The sequence below is a fragment of the Schistocerca gregaria genome, chromosome X, assembly GCF_023897955.1.
Source record: "Schistocerca gregaria isolate iqSchGreg1 chromosome X, iqSchGreg1.2, whole genome shotgun sequence".
In the NCBI taxonomy this organism is placed as follows: Eukaryota; Metazoa; Arthropoda; class Insecta; order Orthoptera; family Acrididae; genus Schistocerca; species Schistocerca gregaria.
The window spans coordinates 777,584,893-777,612,709 of NC_064931.1; the positions used below are offsets into that span (position 1 = coordinate 777,584,893).

The 27,817-nt window shown below is 39.3% G+C and overlaps 1 protein-coding gene across 1 annotated transcript in view; it reads left to right on the plus strand.

Moving 5' to 3' along the window:
- LOC126299538 (uncharacterized) overlaps nt 1–27,817 on the plus strand; it is a 462,448-nt gene that overhangs the window by 428,102 nt on the left and 6,529 nt on the right. The window contains 4 exon segments of the mRNA XM_049991532.1: nt 3,823–3,974; nt 18,828–19,150; nt 19,571–19,790; nt 20,562–20,767. Of these exon segments, the coding sequence (XP_049847489.1) occupies nt 3,823–3,974; nt 18,828–19,150; nt 19,571–19,790; nt 20,562–20,767 (901 nt within the window).

Here is a 27,817-nt window from a genome sequence, read left to right on the forward strand (position 1 = left end):
ATCATCACTTTTTATGATGAGGTGACACTGTTTGCATCCTACCAGAACTTAGATGAAAACATTCCATTTATTATTGACCATAGTAGTAGGAGTAAGAGTAGGTACAAGTACATCTACATCTATGTACATACTCTGCAGTCCCCCAGGGAGCTCATGGCTCTTTCATGAGTTCGCACAAGGTGCACACGGAGCTCCGAGCTACTGCAGTCCATTCTTCCTTCCTGAACTGCGTTTCATTCCTGTACCCCTCTCTCTGCCCTTCCTTCATTCCCTCTGCCCCCTTCTCTCTCTCTCTCTCTCTCTCTCTCTCTCTCTCTCTCTCTCTCTCTCTGCTTTGCATATGATACACATTAAGCCTCAAAAAACTGGTTGTTCTTCTTCAGCCAGCTTTTTGATTGGCAGTGAATCATTTAATGCTGCTTCTTATGATGCTGCAGCTTTCCCTTCCATCTCTACATCGTAGGAGGAAGGTTACACTCATCAGCTTGGTCTGAAACACTTAAAACACTACCTAGTGTGCGCTAGGACTGACAGTGACATTTTACCACCACCAAGCAGTTATTTTTTGTGAGAAATATTGAAAACAAGTTTGGCTAAGTGGAATCTCTCAGTACGCCATGGCCGAGTTCACTGTTTATCAAAACTACATCTGCCACCCAACTGCAGCCCTCCATATTTTTGACCACCTTGGATACATTCTGGTGCCCGTTACTCCTCAACAGCCATTTAGTATGATTCAGTGAGTCATTTTTCATAGGGACCTTATCCTTCAAACTGGTGAGAAACTTCAGACGAATCTGGAACGATAGTGTGTTCATTTTGTTCAGCGTGCTTAGAAAGCTTGTAAGGAAAATTGCACCACTACCAGCACCTCTATTCTGGCATTTGAAGGAGATACCATCCTGGAGAAGGTCAAGGTGATGTTCTATCAGTCATGTGAAGCCATACATCCTACCACCAGTGAGGTGTTTCCAGTGTTTGCATTTTGGACCCATTTCTTTCTGCTGATCACCACATGATGACCTCTGCAATAGTGACCACTTGTTGATTTTCTCATTCCCATCACACCTTCCAATCGCCAGGCTACCCATCCAGGCTTACCATCATACTTATTGTCCTCTGTTCATCTCCCAGGTCAGTTTTAAACCTCCTTTGTCAGGTTGTGTTGATGAAGTCATTAGTGATCTGTTGAGCAAGATAATCAATGCTGCTCGCATTGCCATTCCTCGCTCAATGGGCCCTGTTTGGCACCGACCAGTTCCTTGGTGGAGCACAACCATTTTCCACCACTACTTGTGATTACCATCACAACCTGGAACATTTTAAGCCATGTGGGTATCCCAGTTAATGAACATGCTGATTGGCTGGGTGGGTGGAGGGGTGGCCATGAACCCTCCATTCTCTTTGACCTAACAGGTGGCATTCCAGTACCAGAAAACCAAATTGTTCAATGCAATAAATTATTTAACTCCTTCCTTCAGTACACAAACCTCCTTCCACATTTCAACAGTGGAAATTGTTCTGCTGAGCTATGGTGCACTATTTATAGGTACTGAGTATAGTGATAACAGTGACATCCGTTAGCAGCTTTTAGAAGTATTTCATAACTTCTTTATAAAATTATGAAAGCTTTCACACTAAGCTCATCATTTGTTGCATTTGTCTGTCAAGCTTAGTTTTTGAGATATTGGACTCCTTCATTGGATACCCAGTATTTCTTGTGTCCGGGAACTTCCACACATGGAGCCAATCCTGTAATAAATGATTCAAAAGCATCTACTTCGTTGCCTAAGTTTTCTACATTATAGTGCACAATTATCATGTGAATTTGTCTGTCTGAGCTACAAATGAATCATATTTTCATGTCATAACCACAGTAAAGGCCAAACTAAAAAGCAAGGTCATCAGTGATTCACTGAAAGCACATTTATTATGGATGCCAACGAACAGATGGACTACAATGGCCTCCTGTGCAGAGAATGCTGCTGTTTATATAAACATTTCCAGAACACACAAACATAACAAACAAGAATTTTCAAAAAGCTTCTAGGGATGAGAAATACTAAACAACCAATATTTATTGGTGATAGGATTTGAACTTGTGACCCACAGCACACCACCTAGGGAATCTAACCACTACTCCACATTGCATGCAGCAGAGCTTGTGGCATTGCTGCTCCTTTGCTGTTTCAGAAATTCTCATTGAAGCAGACTACAGCATCCTTGATCTAGAGCTTGCCATTGATCTTCTGTATGGCAGTGCTTGAGGGTTTCCTCATTCAGATCAATTCACATTCTCCTCACTGTCATGGGCATTGAAGGGTGCCCCTCTTGTTGAAGCTTTGGGATTGAGCAGTTTTCAAATGCCTTTGAGTACTCTCAGGACAGTAATAGGGCTTCATAAGGGTGACATGGATAATGCCTTTTAGCTTTTTATCTTCTTGATGAAGGGTCATAATCCTAAATTGCATATGTAATATGTGATAAGCAAGAAATAATACAATATTGCCCCAAGTAGCATTTTAGTAATTTTTCCTGTAGTCTAACTTTCCGGACAGGCATAAAAATCCATACCAAGTCCCCTGGGGTGTACCTCACTGGTCATACTTGGCATTACAGCACTCCATCTTTCTCCTGGGCATTAAGTGACCATATGAGTCAGCTGTCCTGCTGCTTTGATTCTGGTGATTAGACATTTCACATAGTCTTCCTGAGTATCATCTGGTTAAAACAGGAACAGTGTATCCATTGTCATTTCAGCATCAAGGCTGTGCAGCAGAAAGAATGGCATGAAGCCTGTCGTGTCATACTTTGCTGTTATTAGGAGCATCACAATGGGCACTGCTGTATTCCAATCTCTCTGTTTGACATCAACATCCATCAAGAGCATATCTGCCAGTGTCTACTTAAAGTGTGCTGAGAGACCATTCATCTGTAAGTGTAAGGAATTTGTCACCCTGTAGGAGATTTTGCAATATGAAAGTACCTCTGATAAGAGTTTCAACTGGAAAACTTTTCTATGGTCAATGATTATCACACAGGTTGCTGTGTGTTTAAAAATGGTGTCATCTACAAGAAACCTTGCAGTTTTTGGAGCTATGGAGTTACCACAGCTTCAATAACAGCATAGCAGCTAAGGTGGTCAGTGGAGACTATGATCCATTGATTACCATTGGTTGACTCTGGAAACCTCCCCAAGAGGTAAATCCCAATCCAGTAGAATGATGCTGCTGTAGGTGGAATTGGTATTATATGCCCCAGAAATAATTGTGACATGTGCTTTGATCGCTGGCCTTCCATACAGTCGCTTGGCCAGAGATAGGATGTGTGTCATTCTGTGTAGTCTTCATAAAACCTAGGTGATCAGATGTTGGTGCATCATGGAAATACTTCAACATAAATGGCTATAATGAGCTGGGATGATGATCAACCATTTCTGCCCCATTGCATCATATTTCCTCTTATACACTGTTCCACAATTCTTATTTGATTATTTCCTCCTGCAAGGCTTTCATGGTCGGTCTCTCTCTTGTCTCTCCTCTTCCCCCCCCCCCCCCCCCCCCCACCTTCCCCATCTCTCCCCCAACCCCCACCCCCACACCCAGCCTGCCAGGCTGTCCGCATGTGTGCGCTTCTTTTAATTTCGTGTGTCACCCAACCACATCAGTCCCCCACCTGTAGTCTTCATGAAATGGTCTTCTGTTCATGTCATTTTGGTGTATACCCTGGAAGAAATTGGATAATTGCACTTTCAAGGGTCTTAGAATAACTAATATCCTGTTGAAAAACACACAGTTATTAAATTAAGTTGTTCTTGAACAGGAGAAGAACTAACAGAGAAGCTGTGGCAACTAGAACAAGACAATTTGAGGCTTGAGTGGGAAAAAGAAGCACAGAGGAGAGAATTGGAAGAGACTGTACAAAGACGTGAGGAAGAAATGAGACAGAAAGAGAGAGAATTTCAGCGACATGAAGTAAGTGTGTGTTCTCCATATTTAAAGATTAATGATAATTAAATAACTTCCAATACACCTTGTATACAGAGCAAAAAGTTAGATTTTATAATGTAGATAAAGTAGCAAAAAATTTATTAAAAGTATTGTAGTGGTATTAAAATTTCAGTTCTATGTGTGTTACTGGAAGCTGATACTGTTGAAGCTTCGTGCTAAGAGGCTGCATTCATTAAGTATCTTCATTAATTACTGAAGAATTCAGAGAAACAATTCTGGCACTTGGCACTGCAAGACTGTCATAACCATCAACTTCAATGGGGGATTGCTTTAGGAATCTGGGTAAACAGATTCTCTATGCCATCTCACATCTGTATGCCATTACAACTAGTTCAAAATGAACATTTAGAAAGTTTACATGTTTTCAACTAAAAATGCCAAAGCTCTGCTTAATATTATTCAGAATGATGAAAACAAATGACCACACTGAAACAAATTAAGTTCATAGTAGTGTATGGGATGTTAAATTGGGCAACATATCCTAGATAACAACTACAATGTAATTTGCCTACAGCCAATCAGTGACAAATACATGGCAATTATCATAGTAAATGGAAATGGTTGTGTGTGTTTAGTGATGTAGTTCTGTTAAAGCTACAGTTTCGTTGTACAGTGGTCGGTGTGTTGTGATTGTCTTGTATCATATCACTCCTTTCAGTACGGGAAGGACTTTAAATGGGTGCACAAACAAGAAACTAGCATTAATTTATATCCATTACAGACAAGTCAGATTTAGTGATGCAAATGCAAAATAATGGTATGCTGAACATATTGTAGACCAAAGGCTACCATTAGTCACATCCTTTGCTGATGATAATCATTATAATTGTGTAACAGTGTGCAGTGTCCTTCTGTTTGGTATCAGTTAGTTACTCTGTAGCTTGTATTTATCTCTGGAGAAACATTTTGTTGTGCTGATCACCATCTAAAGGGTCTTTGTACTGTATGCTGCTGTAAGTGGTCCAAAGCTGTACTTCTAAAATAGTAGCTGCATCACAGCTGTGTAGTTCAAAATCATAGGCTTGACAACCAGGCAAATTGTGTGTGTGTGTGTGTGTGTGTGTGTGTGTGTGTGTGTGTGTGTGTGTGTGTGTGTGGACAGCAAACTTTATTGGTCTGGGGGAATGCTATAGAGCAGCTAGACTGTTGCAGCACTAAGCACAGTTCCTGAGAAGAAGACAGTCAAAACTGTAAGCAAAGCTGGATCCAAAATGAGTTTTCACTCTCTACCAGTGTGTGGGCTGGTTTCAAACTTTGTGGCAGAACATAGGATCTTTGCCTTTCGTGGTATTGTGCTGTGCCATCTGAGCTATCCAAGTGTAACTCACTACCTTCCCTCACAGATTTACTTTTTCTACTCCCTCATCTCCTACCTTCCAAACTTCACAGAAGTATTCCTTCATACCTTCAGGACTTGCACTCCTGAAAGAAAAGTAATTGACCATGCATGGTTTAGCCACTGCCTGGGGGGGGGGGGGGGCGGGGGGGGGGGGGGGGGCGGGCTGCTTCCAGAAATAATTTTCACTCTGCAGTGGAGCTTGTGCTTATTTTCAACTTCATGGTTAAAGTTAGGCTGCCAGAAGCAAAGCTGCGAGGGCAGGTCACGAGTCATTCTTGATTATCTCAGTTGACTGAACACGTGCCTGTGAAGTGCAAATGTCCCAGGTTTGAGTCTTGGTCTGGCACACGGCTTTTCTCTGCCAGGAAGTTTCAAACCAGAGACAGATGTTTGGGTCACAAGTATTGTAACATTCACTACTGTTCACAAAAATATGACAGTCAAATCTGTAGTTAGTAGTCATAAGCAGACTGCCAAATGTGTTCAGTATCATAATAAAATGCACAAACCTGATAGTCCAGAACAGCATATATGCGCACCATAATGACTGAATCAGATAAACAAGAGATTGAATGCAGTAGAGACATAATTGATGTGAAGTACATTAGTAACGTTAACGTAAGGTACAATGAACATGTGGTATATTCATGTGATTCGTGGTTGGTGAACACTTGCGTGAATGTGCTGTCGTGGACAGAATCTCCATGTCAAGTAAATGCTGGGTACTCAAGCTGAGGTATCATCAATGGATCCAAAGAATTCTACATATCCCACCCCCCTTCTTCTCAGATTTGTTGTAGTTTAAAAACGCTCACTTTGTGCTACCTTTTGTGGGGAGGAAGAGAAATTAACGGCTCTGTCTCAACACCCACAGGAGTGTTGTTATCTCCATATGCTCTGTTATTGGAGCTATCAATGGAACACTACTGCATACATGAACCTGATGCCAGCAGTAGTTGACAGGTTGACATATCAGGGATTTGTAAAATGCCTACAATGACATTAGTGACATAAAAGGAAACTACTGGCTGTGGAGATGTAGTTGGTTCTGGGAGTAATAGCTACAACTGTCCTGAATTTCAACTGAATCAAAGCAGCAATCGCAAGTGTGGAATCTGTTAACTTATGCCCTTTGGGCTGGTAACCATATATGCTGTCCCAGATAGGGGTATGTGGCCTAAATCTACAACAGCAGCATTCAGCAGGCTCCAACAGTGTGGAAACACGGAAGTGTGTGGTACTGTTGTCTGTATAATATGTCCACTAGACCATTTTTATCTATATTCATGGCTTTGTTAGTGTCCCTTTTGCAAAATGTTTCCCGTAAAGTTGTGTAGCTTGTGCCCCACTTCACTGTGTGATTGTGAGTGAAATGGGTCTAGTAACAAATACTGATGCCATTTTTCCATGGAAATAAGAAATATATTGGCCTGTAAATGAGGGACTGCCATAAAAGAAAAATGCCACTGGGTAAGCCTCCAATCACAAAAATCTTTGTTTGGGTGTGTGGCCTCAGTTTTTGTCGGCATCCTATATTTGAGGTAAAGAAACTTTAAAGCATGCATTGACCACAATGAGCCAGTCAAATTAAGGAAGAATACCTTCCATGTTAAGATACAATTATTGCCATAACTAATGTTGGTGAGTAAGACAGCAGAGAAACAACTTGCTGCTGATCGCAGTATTGACAAAAAGATACGGTGTTACAGTTCCAACTATTCCTAGTCAATATTTGTGGCAGTGATCATGGTGATTCATCAGCTTAACACGCCGATGACTTATGTGCAGTACCGAGCGAGGTGGCGCATTCGGGAGGACGACGGTTCAGTCCCGCGTCCGGCCATCCTGATTTAGGTTTTCCGTGATTTCCCTAAATCATTCCAGGCAAATGCCGAGATGGTTCCTCTGAAAGGGCACGGCCGACTTCCTTCCCTATCCTACCCTAATCCGATGAGACCGATGGTCTCCTTCCCCAAACAACTGACCAACCAACCAACCAACCAACTGATGTGCAGTAACAATAATATGTGGGGATAAAGGTGGTGGAAGAATGATGACACAATGCCCTGTGTGGTATGTTCTAAGGTGCAGTATCATATGCCATTTCCCCAATCTGATGGTGCAGACTGTTAGCAGTGTGAAGTGCCAGATCAACATTGGTTGGCATGTCACCTGTTCCATCGTATTAAATGAAATGTGCCATGAGCTAAAGAAAGGCATATTGAATCATAATATGAGACACTTAAATTGCAGTTACTGGTAATGCTTCAGCCATTTGTGCTATTCGTCACTTAGGTGGAAGCATATAACTTCACAAGAGTCAGAAACAAGTCTGGACAGACAGGAAGTTTTGAAAGGAATTTACTTCTGTGTGTTGGCTTTTTGCCATATACTGTATTAGATAATTTTATAAATTGAGAAAGAGGTCCATTATTCTAAATATTGTGCAAACTTGTGTGCTTACACTGAACAAATGTATTAATACATTACAATGCCTCACCAGGAGAGACTTGGTGCCATAGAGATATAAATGAAATCTATGAATAGCTATAGCTAGTGACAGTACTTCTCTCTCAATCTGGAAATAATTTTATTAATTTATAAGCTATTAGATACACTGAATTACCTTTTAGTTCCAAAGATTGGCCCATTTTCTGTGCAGAAGTGAATCTGTTGCAAAAATAAGCATCTTCCCAGGGATTTACGTGGTAAGATGTTGAGAGTTTGTGCTTCTTTCATCTGTTGGAAAATTTGGTCACATTCAGAGAATCCAAAATATGTTTCCCCTTTCTTGTAGCGGATACTGTAGGTAAGCTGGACTTGATGTCGACTTGATGTCGACTTGACTCGCAACACTTACAACTCTTTTTAAGATGGAAGGCCAAGACGACTTGCGTATCAGCTCTACATGTTGCTGTGAGAGTGTTCTGCTCTATTTGCTTAACGTGCTAAGTGCATATCAGTCATTAGTGACTGGCATTAAACTTTTTGTCCAGGCCATGGCAGTTGCCAGTGACGGACAGTGTGAAATATGATATAAAACTAAAAAATTACACTGTTTTAAGGAATTATTTAAATAAAAATTAAGTAAAACTTGAATAAATTTTATTATGGGATTGTATCATTAATGCATGTAAATACTTAATAATCAAAAACTTATAGTGGAATTTATTGAAGCACAGTAAATGTACAGGGTGATTATAATTAAACACAGACCGCTGTAGAAATAATACCACTGGTGAGAATGACGTCAAATTGCAACAGGATATTATCGGAGAAGGGGGGGAAACGTATGGCAGAAGAAAAATAAATAGTTACAAAATGTAGCAATAGATGGTGCTGTAAGCATAATCATTTAATAGTGGTAGTCTACAAATGACAAATCATATAACAATACCTAAGGCGTATGTTCCACAACTGATCAAAGTGTTTCTGAGGTCATGTTCAGAATGTGTTGCTCAGTGTGTGCGTTCAGTGCAGATATGTTTGCAATCAGAACACTGAACACAACATCTTTCAGATAGCCACACAGCCAGAAGTCACATGGATTTAAGATCAGGTGATTGGGACAGCCAGGCTGTTGGGAAATGGCGAATGATAATTCTAGCATTTCCAAAATGGCGCTTCAGCAGCTGCTTAACTGGATTTGCAATGTGCGGAGGTGTGCCATCTTGCATAAAAATGATCCAATCCATGCTGTTGGAGAATTGGAATGATGTGATTGTGCAAAAGACACTCATAGTGCTTACCAGTGATGGTACAGGTAACAGGATCAGAAGCAACCGTCTCTCCGGAAAAATATGGCCATATGATAACTGATGCCATAAACACACACCACTCAGTGACCTTTTCAGGATGAAGTGGTCCTGGTTGATCTGCATGTGGATTTTCCATTGCCCATTTTCGACAATTCTGTGCACTGACATATCCTGTCAGATGGAAGTGGGCTTCGTCTGTCTACAGAATCTTCCACGGCCAGTCATTGCCCACTTACATGCGAACAAGAAATTCTAAAGCATAGGTCTCTCTTGCTGGCCGGTCAACAGGAAGCAACTTGTGCACATGGGTAATTTTGAATGGATACAAAGAAGGATGTTTCGTAGGATTTTACGCACCATGATCACACGTATGTCCAATGTTCGGGCAATTCTCTGTGCACTACACGTTTTCACACCACCACTCGTATCTTCCTGCATTTCTGTGGCCACTGCTTCCACTAACATCAAATCAGTTTGTTTCCTTCCTCTACCAGGTTGCATTGTTTTTTACTAATTGCCCCAAATTGCCCTGTCAGTTTGAATGTAATGTCCCCAGTAAAAGAATATTTTATCACTAAATTTATTCACTAATTCTAAACTATTATACCAGTTGTTAGAGTGCAGTCTGTGTCCCTTATTCAACAAATCTCCACAGAGAGATTACAGTTTTAATGGGCATAGTTTTTAACTTTTATGCATGTGAAGGTCATACTTATAACCAGATCCACAGCATATCTTAAATATTTTAATTCCCTATTTGTGGAACTTTTGTTTTAAATATTGTCTAAATATAATGTGGCCACAAATGGAATTGCATAATCTTACGGTGCATTCTAATACTTTGAAAAGTTATAACCAAACTGTCTAGAAGTGGCTGTACTTTGGACAAATGATTGAAACCATTGCTATCTCTGTTGTCTGCAAAATGTATCATTCTCAATATTTCAAATTTGCTTCTGAATATGATTTCCCTCAGAAATGTTTGCATATGTGCATCATCATGGGACTAATATAAGTCTAAGAATGGTAGTCTAACCAACCTCATCCCTAGAATTAGTCCAAAAATCATTTTATTTCACTTTTGTTTGTCACTGTCCATTTGTCCAAGTGCCTCCTTTGGTTGATTACATCTCGAATCGTGCCATTTGTAAACTTTCTCCTCCTCTTCTTCCTCTAATGACAAGAACACAACCATCTACCCATTTTTAGCACCATTTTCACACTCTTAGACCGACATCTTCATGTTCAAGGCTGAAGATAGAGAAAACCACAGAGCACTGCATGAACATATGTGTCAAATGGTTCTACAATGTTTGTTTTGCTTTGTGATAACCTAAACAGATACTTGACAGCAAGCTGATTTTTGACAAAATCTTAAATAGTGACCCAAATGATAAGCAAGACAAAATAGACTTCAAGTTTAGCATGTTGAAGGATACCCATAAATCTTTAATTGTAGCTGTGGTAAAAAAAAGCATTGACCATACTACATATGTTTGCAAATATGCATTGAGCAAGTGTCAATGTTAGAAATGCATTTGTCATAGCCATAGTAAGTATAAATGCCTTGCCAGTACACATCTAAGCAGCACGTGTGGCCTGACGGGGATTTCCTTATAATGTCATGTAGCAGTCAGCATGTTAAGACAAACTCTAAATATTACCTGCTAGACTGAAGAACCCCTTTGTTGTAGATTATTATTCAGGCCAGCTGTTTGTAGTGTGCTAAATAAAACCAGCATGTTCAACAAGTCTCCTTGACATGAAGTTACCATTCTGTCTACCAAGTAATTTTGCATAATGGTATGAAATAAACTAGCTGTTAAGGAAAATGTGGAAAATCGCTGAGTCACTATCTGCAAGAAAATGCGTACACTCTTTGAGTGGCACCACTTTGTTGCTGAATGACAGTTAATAATATTTTCAACAAACATCTGACAAGTCTGTGAAAAGTACTCAGTGAAGTAATCAGTGAAGTAAATGAATTTTACATGTGAGCTGTAGAATGTGAAAAGATTGCTAAATGAGAATTACTTGATGCTTTAGATTCGCAACATGTCTTAATTTTCTGTATACCTTCATGACCTTTGTGAATGACCATTAAAGGCATGGTCAAAGGTCTGGCTGTGTTTATATGACACAAGGTTTGGTCATTACCTCATCCCTTAGACATTGAGACATGTGATGAATCTGAAAAAAATTGCAAAGTCACATAGCAAAACAGAAATATGGCCTTGAGACAAAAAATCCAAATAAAATTGGGGAATAAATTACTTTGAATATTCCCAACCAATATCTTTCAAAGTTTCAAGCCATACATCATTTTATATCAGATGTTCATTTTTCTGAATTAAGAACCCAAATGCAGAAAGGAGTAGCAGGAAACTGCTGACTGTGATGCAGTGTCAATGCGTTTTATTCGTTCACTCATTGTTTTTACACCTACCATTTATAACCAATCTCCTTCCTGCCACCCATTCAGCAAGGACCAGAAGGGTTACCAGCTATGAGAGTACAGCCAGGCTCATCCAGTTGGTGAATGTGATCCTATATGTATTTGCAGATTCTGAAGTTGTCTCCTCCCAACACATCTGCAAATGGTCTTTGGAAGTGTAAGCTAGCTGCTCTACTTCACTGTTTTATTGTGGCTTAAATGGCATGGATCATAATTTTTTTATTCAATTTTAGCCATGGAAGTTTTTACAGCATGCCAAAATGAACTGTAAGAAGTTCTCAGTAATGATCACTTGTTGTAGTTCAACTGTCAGTTCGTAAGTGGATGCGGTCCTCGGGCTGCCTGGAGATGCCACAGTCACAACCTTTGTGGGACAGCTGCCTGTTGCTCTGTGTACTGGGTACACAAGTGAATTATTACATGGTGGTAGTCTGTCAGTAACAAACAGTGACATTCTGTGTACCTTCATGAGCCTGCAATTAAGAAGGAAAAAAACCTTTCTGATTGACAGAAGTTCAGGCCAAACATTTTGCATGTAGTGCATTACTTGTTGAAGAATATCATTTTCCAATGTGGCCCCAACTACATTTTAAAATGCAATTGGAAGATTCGCTAAGCTTTCTTGTATTTCCATATCTGTTTTGAAAATATGCTACTTCTGTCATACCAAAATCTGGGTTTGGATCTGGGTCCATAGGAAGTAGTGGCAGCAGTGGCTGTATGTCCATGTGTTGTACTGCTTATTTGTAATGATCTCGTAGAGGTATGCACTTCAGAAGAGGGTCCAACTTTGTGTGCTTTGCATTGTTTATTCTAAAAGCCATGGGTGCAGGCCAATAATAGCTTAAGGTCGGTGATCAAATGAAATTTGTTACTCCATTAAAATTTTGTGAATAGTTTTGTTGTGCAGATGTGAAAGTTTTGGTGGAAAATGTGATCAGATGCTCTGGCATGTGGGCATTTTAGCGTACCGATGTGGCTCACATATTGTACTCAAAGGTATCAGGTGCGAGCACGAGTTGTTTCTCAAGAATGAAGGTTGTCAGACATGACCACAACCTAAATTTAATCTTAAGTGCCTCAGATACTTTGTCATATTCTGCTGTCCATTTAGAAAGAACATCTTTCTTCACACCCTATTTAATGAGTGTTTTTTTCTACTATAGGTGAGATGAGCCTTCCATTGTAATTGATTTTCCTCAAAAATAATTGAAGTGTAATGTTTTGTACCTTTGTTGGCCTAACAACAAAAATATGCTATTTAGTCAGTTTAATATTATTTTTATATGTGTGACTTAAGTATTCAACATGAATTTCTGCAAGCTACATATTAGACCCTCTTGCTTCAACTTAATAAATAGCGTCCTAGAATCTGTGATTTGTTCCTGGGTAATTAGTGCAGGATAGAATGGTTTGTGTAAGCTTTTATGAATATCTTTAGATCACCATCAGTGCACTGGCTACACCAAAAGGGAAGTGCTTGTAGTGATACAGGGAGTGGTATAGACAGTATAGTATGTTTCTTATCAGTATCTTTGTGAGGCTTCATCTAGTGGCAGCTTCAAATATATTTTATCTAAATCTATACTGGAGAAACACTCTTATCTCCATCTAATATTGCTAGTAGTTCTAGATTAAGACCAGCATGGATTCTATTCAGGGACAATTGTCAAGATCTAAATCTCGAAAGTAAACATATGGTTATTTCTCAATTGCGTCCCATAAATTCTAAAATAGAACAGAAAAATCATCTTTTGTTTTATTACAGGAAATGTAATTATTCTAGTATTAGTAATAGTATATTGTCATGGAAAATGTCTAGTCTCATTTTCATATGGATTACTGATTATAGCAGATAGTTGTTTGAACACTGCAGTGGCTTACTGAACAAGTTGATTTAATCATAGGTACCACATTATTAATGAAGAAACAATGTTCATATAGGCCTGTTAGTTATTCGTGTCTTCAGCAGTTGCTGTACAAGAGTACTGCTGACATTCTGCTTTTCAACACTGTCATCAATTTTTTTCCACAGAGTGATGTAAATTGTAAGAGGTTAGTATACTTGTGAGCACTTGTGTGGAGAATGAGGTCCTTCAGGGCTCTGTATTGAGTGTCTCCCTATTTTTAGTGGCCATTACTGCTCTAGCAGCAGTTGTCACGGCGTCCATCTCAACTTCTCTGTATGCAGACGACTTCTGCATTGTGTACTGCTCCACCAGTACCGGTGTTGCTGAGCAGCGTCTACAGGCAGCCATCCACAAGGCACAGTCACGGGCTATAGCTCATGGTTTCCAGTTTTTGGCCACAAAGTCATGTGTTATGCACTTCCATCAGAATCGTACCATTCATCCAGAACCAGAACTTTGCCTTAATGATGATCGAATCACTGTAGTGGAGACACATTGATTCTTACAACTGGTTTTTGATGCCAAGCTGACTTGGCTTCCTCACCTTCATCAGCTTAAGCCAAAGTGCTGGCAGCACCTCAATGTCCTCCACTGCCTGAGCAACACTAATTGGGGTGCAGATCGCTGTACACTGTTGCAGCTCTACAGAGTCTTTCTTCAATCCCACCTTGACTGTGGGAGTCTGATTTATGGTTTGGCGGTGTCCTCAGCATTGCATTTTCTCGACCCAGTGCACCATTGTGGTGTTCACCTTGCGGCAGGAGCTTTTAGGACAAGTCTGGTGACCAACCTCCTTGTGGAGGCTAGAGTCCCTCCATTGCACGTTAGGCATGCTCAATTGTTGGCCAGTTACTTTGCACACATTCATAGTTCTCCTGCGGATCTGATTCACCATCTCCTTTTCCCACCCACGTCGGTTCATCTCCTACATTTGCAGCCCAGGACAGGGCTTCCAATTGCAGTTCATGTTAGATCCCATCTTTCTGAACTAGAGTCCTTGCCTTTACCACCTATACTTGAGGTCCATTCACGTACACCTCCATGGTGTACACCTAGGCGAGAGCTTTGCCTGGACATTACAGATGGCCCTAAGTACCCAGTTAACCCTAGGGCTCTCCACTGCCAGTTCCTCTACATGCTTGACATGTACCAAGGCCCCGAAGTGGTTTACACTTACGGCTCTATGGCTGATGCTCACGTCAGCTTCACGTATGTCCATGGAGGACATACTGAACAGCATTCCTCGCCCGACTGCTGCAGTGTTTTCACTGCCAAGCTAGTGTCTATATCTCATGTTCTTGAGCACATTGTTCGTGCCCTGGGGAGTTGTTTCCTCTGTGTACTGACTCCTTGACCAGCCTACAAACTATCGACCAATGCTACCGTTTTCATCCTTTGGTAGCGACCATCCAGGAGTCCATCTATGCCCTGGAATGGTCCAGTCATTCAGTGGTGTTTGTCTGGACCCCAGGTCACATCGGAATCCCAGACAATTAACTTGCCGACAGGCTGGCCAAACAGGCTACATGGAAACCACTTATGGAGATCAGCTTCTCTGCAACTGACCTGCATTCAGTACTACGCCACAAGGTTTTGTGGCCTTGGGAGACGAAATGGCATAACCTCAGCACGCACAACAAACTGTGTGCCATTAAGGAGACTATGAATGTGTGGCAGTCCTCCATGCTGGCCTCTCACAGGGACTCTGTGATTCTCTGCCAGCTCCACATTGGCCATGCTTGGGTGACACACTGATACCTCCTGTGCCGTGATGACCCACCTCAGTGTTGGAGCAGCGCCGGGCTGACAGTGGCCCATACCTTGGTGAGCTGTCCTCCTTTGGCTGCCGTGCTGTGGACTCTTAAGTTACCGGACTTGTTGCCATTAATTTTAGCTGATAACGCCTCGTTGGCTAATTTAGTTTCGCGTTTCGTACGCGACGGTGGGTTTTATTATTCTATATAAGTTTCAGTGCATGTCCTTTATCCCTTTGTGTTCTCCACTCTAATGCTTTTAGGGTGGATGTTTTGATGTGTCACAGAGTGGCTAGCTTTTCCTTTTTATTCTTGTGGTCAGCCAGCCATGGTCATCTGCTATCTTGTTTTTGCCCCTTCCACCTGTTGCTTGCTTCTCTGTGTAGTTTTCTTTTCCTGTTTTGTCCATAGTAGTGTTGGTTGGCCTGCTGTCGTTCTTCTGGTTCTTCCTGTCTTCTGTTACTGTGCTGTACGTCTCCTTTTTTTTCTTCTTTCCCTTGGGTAATTATTTTACCGGGAACAAGGGACCGATGGCCTCGCAGTTTGGTCTCTTCCCCTCCCTCTTTCAAACAAAACCAACCAACCATCCTGTAGAAATATCTTGTGTTGTAGATATAGAAGTTGTCCTCTATGGAGTCCAACTGTTCTTTCATGAATTTTCTCTTGGCTTGTCTGAAAATTTTTGTTATTGTTTTTCGTGTTTTGTTGAAAGCCTGTAAATTGTCTGGGGATTTTTTGCTCTTGTATTTCTGATATGTAACTTTCCTAGTCACGATGCATTCTTGCAGTCGGTACCCCACCAAGGGTTCTTCTTTGGAGGAATGAGGGCTTGTGCTTTTCCTTTGATTTCTCTGTGGGAATTTTGCCAGTCATTTATGTGTTCTTTTTCCCAGGCTTCTTTCACTCCAGATTCTGAAATATTATTTGTGTCAAATTTTGCTAAGGGGGTTTTCTGAAAGTTCTCTTTGGGGTGAATTTGACTTTTACACATGTTAGGTAATAATCAGAGTCAATGTTGGCTCCCCTGTGTACCTGCACATTGTGGATCTCTTTCTGTTCTGGGTATGAGATTGCCACATGGCCACTTTAGAAGTCACCTAACTGGTGGACTGGTGAGTGCCAGGTTTTCTGTTTTCTGCGATCTTTTCAGAGGGATGTCAACATGAGCTTGAGGTTGTTCTGTTGGCAGAGTTCTATGAGCCATGTGCCATTTTTGTTAGTAAATTTATGCAATGGATAATGTCTGACTGCTTCCCTATGTTGTTTTTCTCTGCCGATCTGTGCATTAAAGTTGCCCAGGTGGAGTTTGACATCACCTCTGGGGACTTTGGACATCACTTTCTTGAGGGTTGACCTGAATTTTTCTGCAGACTGTGGGTCTTTCTCATTTCTCTGGTTGGTGAGGCATGTGCTTTGATCAGTGTGTACTTTTTGTTGGTACGCTGAACCCGCATAGTCATCAGTCGGTTGTTAATAGGTGTAACTTCTTTTATGGTTTTGACTAAGGTCTTTTGAACCATGAAGGCCATCCCCAGTAGTGGAACACCTTTGGGAACGCGCCTGTCAGTTTTGCTTTTGAAGATGCGATATTTGCCGTAGTCCATGGTGTCTTCACCTGTGATGATAACATTATTATTATTATTATTATTATTATTATTATTATTATTAATAATAATAATAATAATAATAATAATAATAATAATAATAATAATAATAATAATAATAATAATAATAACATTATTATTATTATTATTAAAAAATATTTTTATGTATTGGTGATAAATTAGTAAGAAATTTTGTTCATTGCATATAAAACTTGAATTATGTGGTGTCCAATATCATTGTAACATATGATCTATGTACAGAGAAACTAAACTAAAAGGATGTCACACTGCATTGTAAAGTGCTTAAGTGAGAGTGATGTTTACACAGTGTTTGGTGTAATGGTGTTCATCTTTATTACTGAAACAGTTTGAATCTATTTTATTAGGGCAACACATTGAGAGTGGAGAATGAGATTTGCTAAACAATAGAGCACAGACAAATTTATCACTTTTCCAGTCACAATGTCACATCTCTCAATTGCTGCATTTTTCATGATAGTTTCATTGCCTGGTGATGCAGATCTCAACATCTGTTTCCTTAGATTATTTTAAACTTCCAATGTTAATTTACAGGCTATGGTCATCTGCTAGGTTCCAAATCATTCTCTCACCCACTAGCCCTTCAAACATTCAGAATGCAGTGCCGAGCATGTGTGCTGCTGTTTTGTAACTCTAATAATATACAGAGTTAGGTTTTCTGTGGCTTCCCTAAATAACTTGAAGCAAATTCCAGAATGGGTCATCTGAAAATGACGCAGATGATGTCCTTCCCCACCCTTTCCCCATCTGAGATTCTCCATCCCTAATGACTGCAAGGTTCATGCAGTTTAAGTTTTGCTTTTTTCTTAATTGGTAAATTGTCATCTTCAGACCAGTCTCTTCGCATAATCGGATACAAATTGACATAAATTCTCTTCTAGTGCATAATTCCACAGTAAATAATTCAGATCCCAAGTACTTGGGAGCATAGTCCATGTAGTCAACATTTAACTTCAGTTGCAGATTTTTATAAACACGTCTCTTTGTTGTATGTTGGACAGCAGAACTGCTGCAGTTCACTCATATCCATGAATTAAATTTATTGTTCATATTGTCTTTAAATACCCCAGACAAGTGTGTACCTGGTGATGAGGGCAGCACTGTGCTCTACTGTATTGCGAAGGAAAGTAAATGGAAACTATTAATCTGCTATGCAGATTAATAGTTGCTTGTATGTACTACTAAAAGTCAGCGACAGTTCTGTCAGGGGTGACTGTATCAGCTTTTCTAATTTAGTTGTCATGAATGAATTACCTTACTATTTGTATAAAAATTAAATATAACACATCTGTGGAAAATAGAGAGTTCAGATAAATTAATATTACATGGGACCCATGTTACAGACATTCATTTTCTGGAAATACCAATCTGATTGATAAAGCTGGTGTATCAGGAATTTACATCTATTTATTAGGATGATTCAATAAATTAATGATCCCAAAAATATGAAGTAGAAATAAAACTAGATTGTTTGAGAGAATGTAATGTATGTGTTCTACATTCTACAGAACATGCCAGCACCAAACTATATATACAAAGGATGCACTTATGTAATTCATTTAAATTATTCATTTTTACTTAGTATTTTCTCACAATTTAAAGCCCTGTTGACAGTTCTAAGTGTTGACAGAGCTTCCTGTTACTAGCTTGGTTTCAATTTTTTTCTTTTTGTTGTATGTCAATTACATTTACATGATGGTGATGAAGGAAATCCATCAGCAGGAAATCAACAGTTAAGTGTGTTCATCACAACATCATTATTATTATTATTATTATTATTATTATTATTATTATTATTAGTAATAGTAGTAGTAGTGAAAGTTGACCTAACAGAACTGATATCTTTACCAGTTTTTATGGACTCTTGCAACTGCTAATAAGGCAGTAAAACACACATGTATAGACAAAAATTTGAACATTAATTCTGCAGTTCTCTGAGTTAACATTATTTTGTTTAGGCCATGCTACATATGGAACGAACAAGATTAGAGAGAGAAGCAGAAATCATTCCAAGGCATAAAGATAAATTACCACAACCACAACAATGGGGAAACAAAGGACGCCTGTCATTACAGGACATATCTGCAGTGAGACACTTGCCTCAAAAGAACATAACTCAGTTTACTTCCAGGAGCATGCTTCCAGAGCACTGCCAATCCATGCCGGATCTTCAACAAAAGCGACCAGAACAGGAATGGAAACAGAGTCCACCAAAGGTGGTCTCCACCCATCATTCTCAACCTGCACAGCAAGACTGGCAGGAAAAAGAGAATTACAGCAGGTAATAAATCGTATGTATGTGGCTGCAGTCACTGATTCACAGGGTGACCATGTTCATTAAATTTCCTATTATGAAATGAAGTACTAGTCTCATTTAAGTATTTTATATTCATAATTTGATGAGGTAAATGTCATAATTGCAAATGTCTCTAACTGAAGCACATGAAATAAAATAATTAAAGATTGGCATGTAATGAATGAGTTGTAAAAATTGATTACACATCAAGATGAATTCAGAACAGCCCAGTAAACTGAATCAAAATAACTGACACGTTTATGCTCAGTATGATGACATATTAAAAATGTCCTGTGTTTTGTGTTGTTTTAGGAAACATTGTTTGAAGTTCAACATGAAATTAATAGATCCAAGTTGTGTTAAGTTGGAAACTGATTTCTAATTCATAATGATTTATCTTTCCAGGAGCAGCTGGACACCAGTCTTCAGTCCTGTCACACAACAGAAAGACTTCCAAAGTTCAGGAACCAACCATATCCAGGGACAACAAATGACACGACAGACTTTGCAAGCACTGAGTGCTGTGCCTCGCCCTCGGCTTATCCCGACTGACAACTGGATACAAGCAAAGAGGAAACCAGAAAGTAAACGCGGCACTTTCAACAGTCAACATTGGCTGATACAGGTAGGAGATTTCTTGTTGTTGTTACATGCATCTCTTGTGGCAGCTTTTTTTTTTTTATGCGGAAGAGGTGGTTTTCAATTTTGTATAACTTACAGTGAACAGTGTATTGCATGCCAAACTGTTTATACCAGAGAATGTGTTTCTTTGGGTATTCTGTGGCTAACAGCAGTAAATGGTGTTGTAGATGTAGTGATACATGGAAATATAATCATAATAAATAAATAACAAATCGTTGAGTGAAAGGTATTGCTCATTATGTTAATTATGAGCATTAAAGGCACAAGGATTCATAACATGCTGGCAAGCATCATCACATTTTTGACAGTGATTGTAAACTAAATTATGGCTAATGCATTTTTCCTTCTTTTCAGTGGAGTTACTACTCTACCTCTAATAACATCAGAGTTAAATGTCTTGTTAACTCGAAGAACCTGATGCTAAGGTGCTTAACGTAGAAATAATGTAACCTGGTTAAATGATTTCTGTTTGAATTAATAAAATGTCTGAATTTACATTTTGTGTGTCAAAATTATTCATTTTATGAACCAATTCAGAAAGTCTTAGAAAAACTGTGGATAACAGTACAATGTAAGCCTTACTTTAATGCAATAAATTGGAAATTGTATTCTGATGCTTTCACCTGATGCCCTGGTGCACAGTGAGCTCTCTCTCTCTCTCTCTCTCTCTCTCTCTCTCTCTCTCTCTCTCTCTCTCTCTCTCTCTCATATATAGTGTGTTGAATCATACTCACAACTGTCTGTTTTCTAATAGGAAGCAGAACAAAGGAGGATCACTGAACAACAACAGAGAAATGCGATGGCTTCCCAGAAAATGCCAACATCTCAGTTGTCTCAGCCCCTGCTCTGGATGCATCAGCAACCACAGCAGAAAAAACCTTTGCCGGATTCTGTTATAAACACTCTGACACAGAGGGTTCAGAACAAAGTAGACAGCAAGAAATATCCGAACAGAACACGGTAAGATTTGGTACAGTTCTAATATGTTCAGCCTACTGTTTCAGCCTACTCTGTTTCATACATGCTATTGCATAAGAAAGACGTGAATCTTAAATTTTTATGTTTCTTTAGATAAATCCACATAAAGAGAGAATTCACTGTAATTCGTACTCTATGGTTCAATTTGTATTCAGTAAGATAATTAACACTTAAAGTGAAACTACTATATAAATACACCACTGCTATTCCACTGAAATAACTGTGTGTAACAGTTTTCCTTCTCCTTCATTGGTATAAATGTTTGGCACCCCATGCCTCATGGTAGACATAAAACTACATAATAAATTGAGTAGATTTATTCATTGTTATTCCCAAATAGTACATGCTCACACATTTTTCATTGTTCTGCTGGAAGAACCCTTTTGTCACACAAAGGTTTAAGAAAAATGCTACAAGTTGTGCAACATTAAGTCTCCAGTGTTGTTTAAATTACTTCATTGAAGCACTGTATGCACTGTATGGTGCAGTAAACTGTATGGAATATCTATGACAACAGGAAGCTGTTAGTTTTCCTTTTGTATATGACTTAGTATACCACTGATGCAACTGAGGTGGTGGTGTTTGTTTGCCATCGAAACTAAGAGTACCAGATAATGGTATGTAAACAGAGCTTGTAGAAATAATGTGCCAGGGGAGTAAATGTCATAAAAGATTTAGTCTATGGCAAGAAATGGTGATATATCACGTGATGGGATTATGAAGAAATGAACAAATAAATGGAAGTACGTGGTGTCACCCAGCTAAGCACTGAGGGAAGAGCTCTTAATTTATGATGAGAGTTGAAGAAATCAACCAGGATAAATAACCAATGGTGTAGATACTCTTTGTGCAGCTGTTAATATCCATAAAGTGGTGATCCCCATCATGTATGAGCTACTCACACTGCCAGCAATGTAAGGAATCATTGTCCAAAGCCCGTTGGGCAAAATGACTTATTAGTTACAGAAATACATAATACTAAATGACCATAATGAATCAAGGGCTCTTACAGCAAGAGATCAGCAAGTGAAGTAGTTATGCGAGTCCATTCTCAGAGATAAAACTCGGAGATCTGCTGTGACCCTGTTGTGGGAATAGTTACACTGATCCTTCGCAATATTCACATCTCTCAGCAACCTCGTTGGGTTCTGGCAGGTTAGTGCAGTATAAAAGAATATTGGGAGTAGTAGACTGAGACCCCCCCTCCCCCCAGTGATAGTTTTAGGTTGTGGGATATGCCCAGTTGTTTGTGCATCTGCCTGCACTTTACTCCATGAATTTCAGGTAGCTAAACAATAACATAGACCTCAGAAATAAAGCATAGCCTCCATTTTTCTCATTAGTGTTAATTAATTACAGAACATCACTATGCAAAGATTATTGAAGTGAAAAGAGGAATTAAATAAGACATAATGGTACATTGCAAAGTCATCTGAAATATGTCAAAAAAGGATGGTCAAATATAATTAAAATTAGGTTATCTTGATCAGAGCAGAAGAGAATTTAAATGTAGGCTTTTTTGTACAACAGAAAATTAAATGTTATTGCAGTACTTAAATTAAATCACACAGGACAGCAAGATGCATGTAAAAAAAAAGACAATAAACATGCCATGAAAATTCTTCAAACCCATGCTCTAATATGCTCACATTCTGAAGAAGGGATAGGAGACCTTAGAGTTACAGAAATTGGAAAAAATTGTGACAAATCCCATTACAAAATGATGTTAGTTTTAATTTGAAAGGAGGTCAAAAAGTACAGAACACTTCTTCTGCAGGGAAACTTCATATTTGCACCAGAAATGACAGGTATCATTACTATATTTCGCAGAGAAGGAAAACATGTTTATCATGCACATGCTTGCAGATGAAAACAAATGGAAAAGTGATTTGACGAGAACCAGATGTAACTAAAAATAAAGTGAATTAAATGTTACCAGCAATGAAGAAATGGCACACAATAGGACAGTCCTCAACCATTTTAGAAAATAAGGTAATCATAGGCTGTTAAGATAAAGTGTAAAAATATGTACAAAGCAAGAAAGAAACCAACCATTCTTCGGGAAGTTAGTCAGAAATGGAGGTAATAAGAATGTATTTAAGAACAGTAAGATATTCAGATAAAATTATATAAGAAGTTCAACATCCCACAAAACAAAGATTATACAAATATGAACAAAAAGCACAATTTTTTTTAATAAAGCTACTTAAACAAACACCAAAGGAGAAGCAGGTATGAAGAAGGTAAATTTTAATAAAATCTCAAATGGAGCAAGACAAATACACTATCTGATCAAAAGTATCCAGATACACCTAAATAATTGGAATTGCTCACCAGATGTCACGAGAGGAAGAACTGCCTATATAACAGGAGGTGGGGAGTGTTGTGTTGTCAGTAGAAAAATAGTAACAGTAGACTGTGTTTGTTAGGAGAGCTTGGTGATTTCAAGTGTGGGCTAGTCTTTGGATGTCACCTGAACAACATACACATCAGGGACATTTCAAACCTTCTAAAGATGTCAGAGTCAACTGTTGGTGATTGTGAAGTGGAAACACCAAGAACAACCTCAGTGAAACAAAGACCTTGCAGATGACATGCATCGATGTACAGAGGCCATTGAGGACTGTGGAGGGTGGTTGTAAAAAATCACAAGGAATCGACACAATTAGTCACTTCTCTATTCCTAAGTTATACCAGCAGTCCAGCTATCACAGTGACTCTCCATAGGGAATTAGAAAGAATGAGGTAGTGGCCAAGCAGCTGCTCATAAGCCACACATTTCTGTAGTCAGTGCTAAGTGATGCTCGAGATGGTGTAAAGAGCTATTTCACTGGTCAGTGGATGTCTGGAAATGAGTGATTTGGAGTGAAGAATCATACTATACCATGTGGCATTCCAATGGAAGTGTTTGTGTTTGGTCAATGCCTGGAGAATATTAACTGCCATCATGGGTAGTACCAACAGTGCAGATTGTAGGGAGTGATGTTGATGTATTGGGGTCTTCTTTCTGGCTAGTGTGTGAGCCCCTTACTGCACTTCAGAAAATGCTGAATGATCGAGGATATGAACACATTTTACAGTATTGTGTACTGCGTATCGCAGACACACAGTTTAAAAATGATACATAGCATAATCGTGAAAATGCGTGCTGTTGCAAAGCACTGGGCAAAAATAGACTGACCTTACCAGACCCAATCAGAATCTAATGTAAGATGTTTGGGATGAGTTAGAACTTGGACTTCACTAAGACCCAGGTGTTCAACATTACTACTTTCTCTGCTTTTGGCTCTCGAGGAAAATGGGCTGCCATTTCTCCAGACATTGACACCTTATTAAAAATATTTGCATCAGAGTTAGTCGTGAAAAAGGTGAGGAGTTGTCACATACCAGATTTATGTCCACTAATAGGTGTCCAAATAGCTTTGATCAGATAGTGTATTTGAGAGAAAAAGAGGACTATCAAGCTAAGCAAAAATTCTCTGAAATGTTGCCAAGGGGATGTCAGAAGGCACAATAAAAATCTGGTGACAGAAAATGCAAAACTCTTCATACTTTTATTGTTTTCAATGGCAGAAGACTGTATCAAACCTGAGGAAGACCTACAAATGATGGATAATTGGTGCAGGGACAGGCAGTTGACAATGAACTTGACTATTCATGAGAAATACATAACGTATATTTAACTACATCAATTACTGCTAGAATGCTTTGTTGCGGATCAGTTCCTGGAAGTAGTAACAACTATAAAATATGTAGGAGTAAAACATTTGAAATAAAATGAAACTAATTGTAAGAAAACCTGTCAACATTTCATTTTCAAATTGCCATTTTTATGGCAGATTCAGAATCTATGCCAAAAAATCCTGAGGATACATCTGAAACCATTTATTTCCATTCATGGTATATGGTGCTGTACTTCACAAAATTCAATTTTTTTTGTTTTTGGAATTAAACTTTCTGTCCACAACAGCAGATATTATTGTTAACAATTTAATTTAGTTTTGTACATTTGATTGTACAGTAGAACCTTCACATTTAGACTTTTAAATGTCTGGCAAATCAACTACATTAAGTGTAATGTCATTTTTTCCTTCCCTTCGCAACAGAGTTTGGTGTCTCTCAACACTATCAGGATGCTTGATTGCATAGAGTCCCTTCAAATCTCACCATCGTGGTGACTTATTTTGGAGTGTTCTTTCATCCAGCCACTGTAACTCTTGTGCTGATTAATCTCATCCACCATGAATGGGGAAAAAATGTTTCAGTTAAAACCTAGGTGTTTTATGGTGTAGAATATGAATCTGCAAGATTGTAGTCCAGCTGCACCCACATGTTCACTGTATTGTCTTTGTCTGTTTCATAGGTGCATGCAGAACCTTATCAAGTATGCCTGGCTATGCCCTGCCACTGCAATCTGCCAATCAAAAAATTATTTTATTAAAGATATAACTTTCCTAAAATCATTCAGTCTCAGTACACTGGCCGTATATACATTTTACCTTTGACTTCTCATATTTTGTGTTCTAATTTGTAGGAATTTTGTGTTGCTCGTTCATTTTTAAGTTAGATTGAGATTTATTTAAGACTGGCTAGCAGCGTTGCAGTAAAATACAAGTTCAACCCAGTATGGCACAGGAAAATGCAATATATAAGGTGTAACACATAGTGGGTTGGCTGGGGGAAAGTGGTATGCTGACTATATTTGAATGTGTTTCCTGGCTCAAAAGGATTAAAATCCTAAAAGCTAGCAAATTGCAAATTTGTGTGTGTGTGCGCACATTCATGTCTAGAAGCTCAACATTCATTGTAAATTAGCCAATGAAAGCTCAGATATCTGCACCACCTCACATAGTTGGACCAGTTGATTCATCGGCCAGGCCTCGTGGTCAGCAGGCTATTCATGACTCTGTTGTTCCTCTTGTGGAGGAAAGGAGTGTGATGGCATTAGAGTGACCTCAGAGGCTGGGGTCTGTATGGTTTACCTGAGTATATTGTGAGATTGTGGATAAGACAATATTGAGATAATTAAGAATGTAGCAGGTGTGTGTGAAATGTACTCTTGTCTGTGATAATACTTGTCTAAAAGCATTAACATGTCACAGTCAAATATTTTGTCATAAGTGGTGCAATTAAAACTTACTACTATGTTTCCAAGTTTAGTAAGTTTTAATCTGGCTCCAGCTTTGGAGGCCAGTCCACAAAGCAAACATGCAACCATTAAGGAGAAGCTTCATGATGAATGTGGACTCAAACAATTAGCATCCTTCAAGGATGATATAAGCTGTGACTGGCAGAACATAATAGTTTTGCCAAATCATTGTTTTACTCATCAAATTGGTATTAGTATTTGCCTCAGCATATACAGGTCTTTTATTACTATATAGGGTACAAGATGTGTGTTGCAATCCAAAATATATCCAGGAGTCATCTTGTAGAAGCCAGATCCTATGGCAATATGGAGTTAGATTTGTGTTCCTATGGATTTAATATTTCACATGACATATCATAAACTTGATAGTGTCAAGTATACGCATATTATGAGTAATGAAATGATTGTAATTGCAACAGCTATTCTGAAGGGCTTAATCTGTCTCCAATACAAATGTCAACAATAATGCAGGAATGGTTTTCAGTACAGGAAAGGGTTTATTTTCTCAGCTGGCTGTCTCTGCACCAGACTTCTGTCCCATTTATAGATGATGTGACTTACCCAATGAAAGCACTGGAAGGTCGATAGACAGACACAGACACAGACACGTCTGCCTGTGTCTGTGCACGTGCGCCAGTGCATACCCGTCCACCCCCCCCCTCCCCAAGGCAAGTCCCCCCGCTCCCGGGACTGGAACAACTCCCCACCCTCTACCAAAAACCCACATACGCCCCCCCCCCCCCCCCCTTTGACGAAGCAACCGCTGGTCACGAAAGCCTGACTCCGGCGCGCGTGCACGCGCACGTTCACGTTCAGACACAGGCAGACTTAACAATGTCTGCTTGTTTGTGTCTGCTTGTTTGTGTCTGCTTGTTTGTGTCTGCTTGTTTGTGTCTGCTTGTTTGTGTCTGCTTGTTTGTGTCTGCTTGTTTGTGTCTGCTTGTTTGTGTCTGCTTGTTTGTGTCTGCTTGTTTGTGTCTGCTTGTTTGTGTCTGCTTGTTTGTGTCTGCTTGTTTGTGTCTGCTTGTTTGTGTCTGCTTGTTTGTGTCTGCTTGTTTGTGTCTGCTTGTTTGTGTCTGCTTGTTTGTGTCTGCTTGTTTGTGTCTGCTTGTTTGTGTCTGCTTGTTTGTGTCTGCTTGTTTGTGTCTGCTTGTTTGTGTCTGCTTGTTTGTGTCTGCTTGTTTGTGTCTGCTTGTTTGTGTCTGCTTGTTTGTGTCTGCTTGTTTGTGTCTGCTTGTTTGTGTCTGCTTGTGTATACCTGTCCTTTTTTCCCCCCTAAGGTAAGTCTTTCCGCTCCCGGGATTGCAATGACTCCTTACCCTCTCCCTTAAAACCCACATCCTTTAGTCTTTCCCTCTCCTTCCCTCTTTCCTGATGAAGCAACCGTGGGTTGCAAAAGCTTGAATTTTGTGTGTGTGTGTGTTTGTGTTTGTATGTGTGTCTATCGACCTGCCAGCGCTTTCGTTGGGTAAGTCACATCATCTTTGTTTTTAGATATATTTTTCCCACGTGGAATGTTTCCCTCTATTACATATATTGAACACACATTAAATGGACCATGTGAGAAAGTTTGGCTAATTACATGCCAGAAATCCTTGGTTGTCTGTAAAACATCAGCTTAGCTGTCTAGGAGGAGGTGGAAAAGATGTAGGATTTATTATGCACTTCATAAACTCCCTTCCATGCAGTGTGCTGATGCTCATTGAAGTTAGAGGCTTTTGAACAAAATATTGAGTGATAAAGAAACCACATTCTGTTCCCTTTTATTTATCAAAAATATATTACTCAAAACTACAAATACTTGTAACATCAATTCCATATTTTCTGCAGGTTCAACAGATAAATGCAATAGCACCAAAAATATACCCTAAGTGTGATTCAAA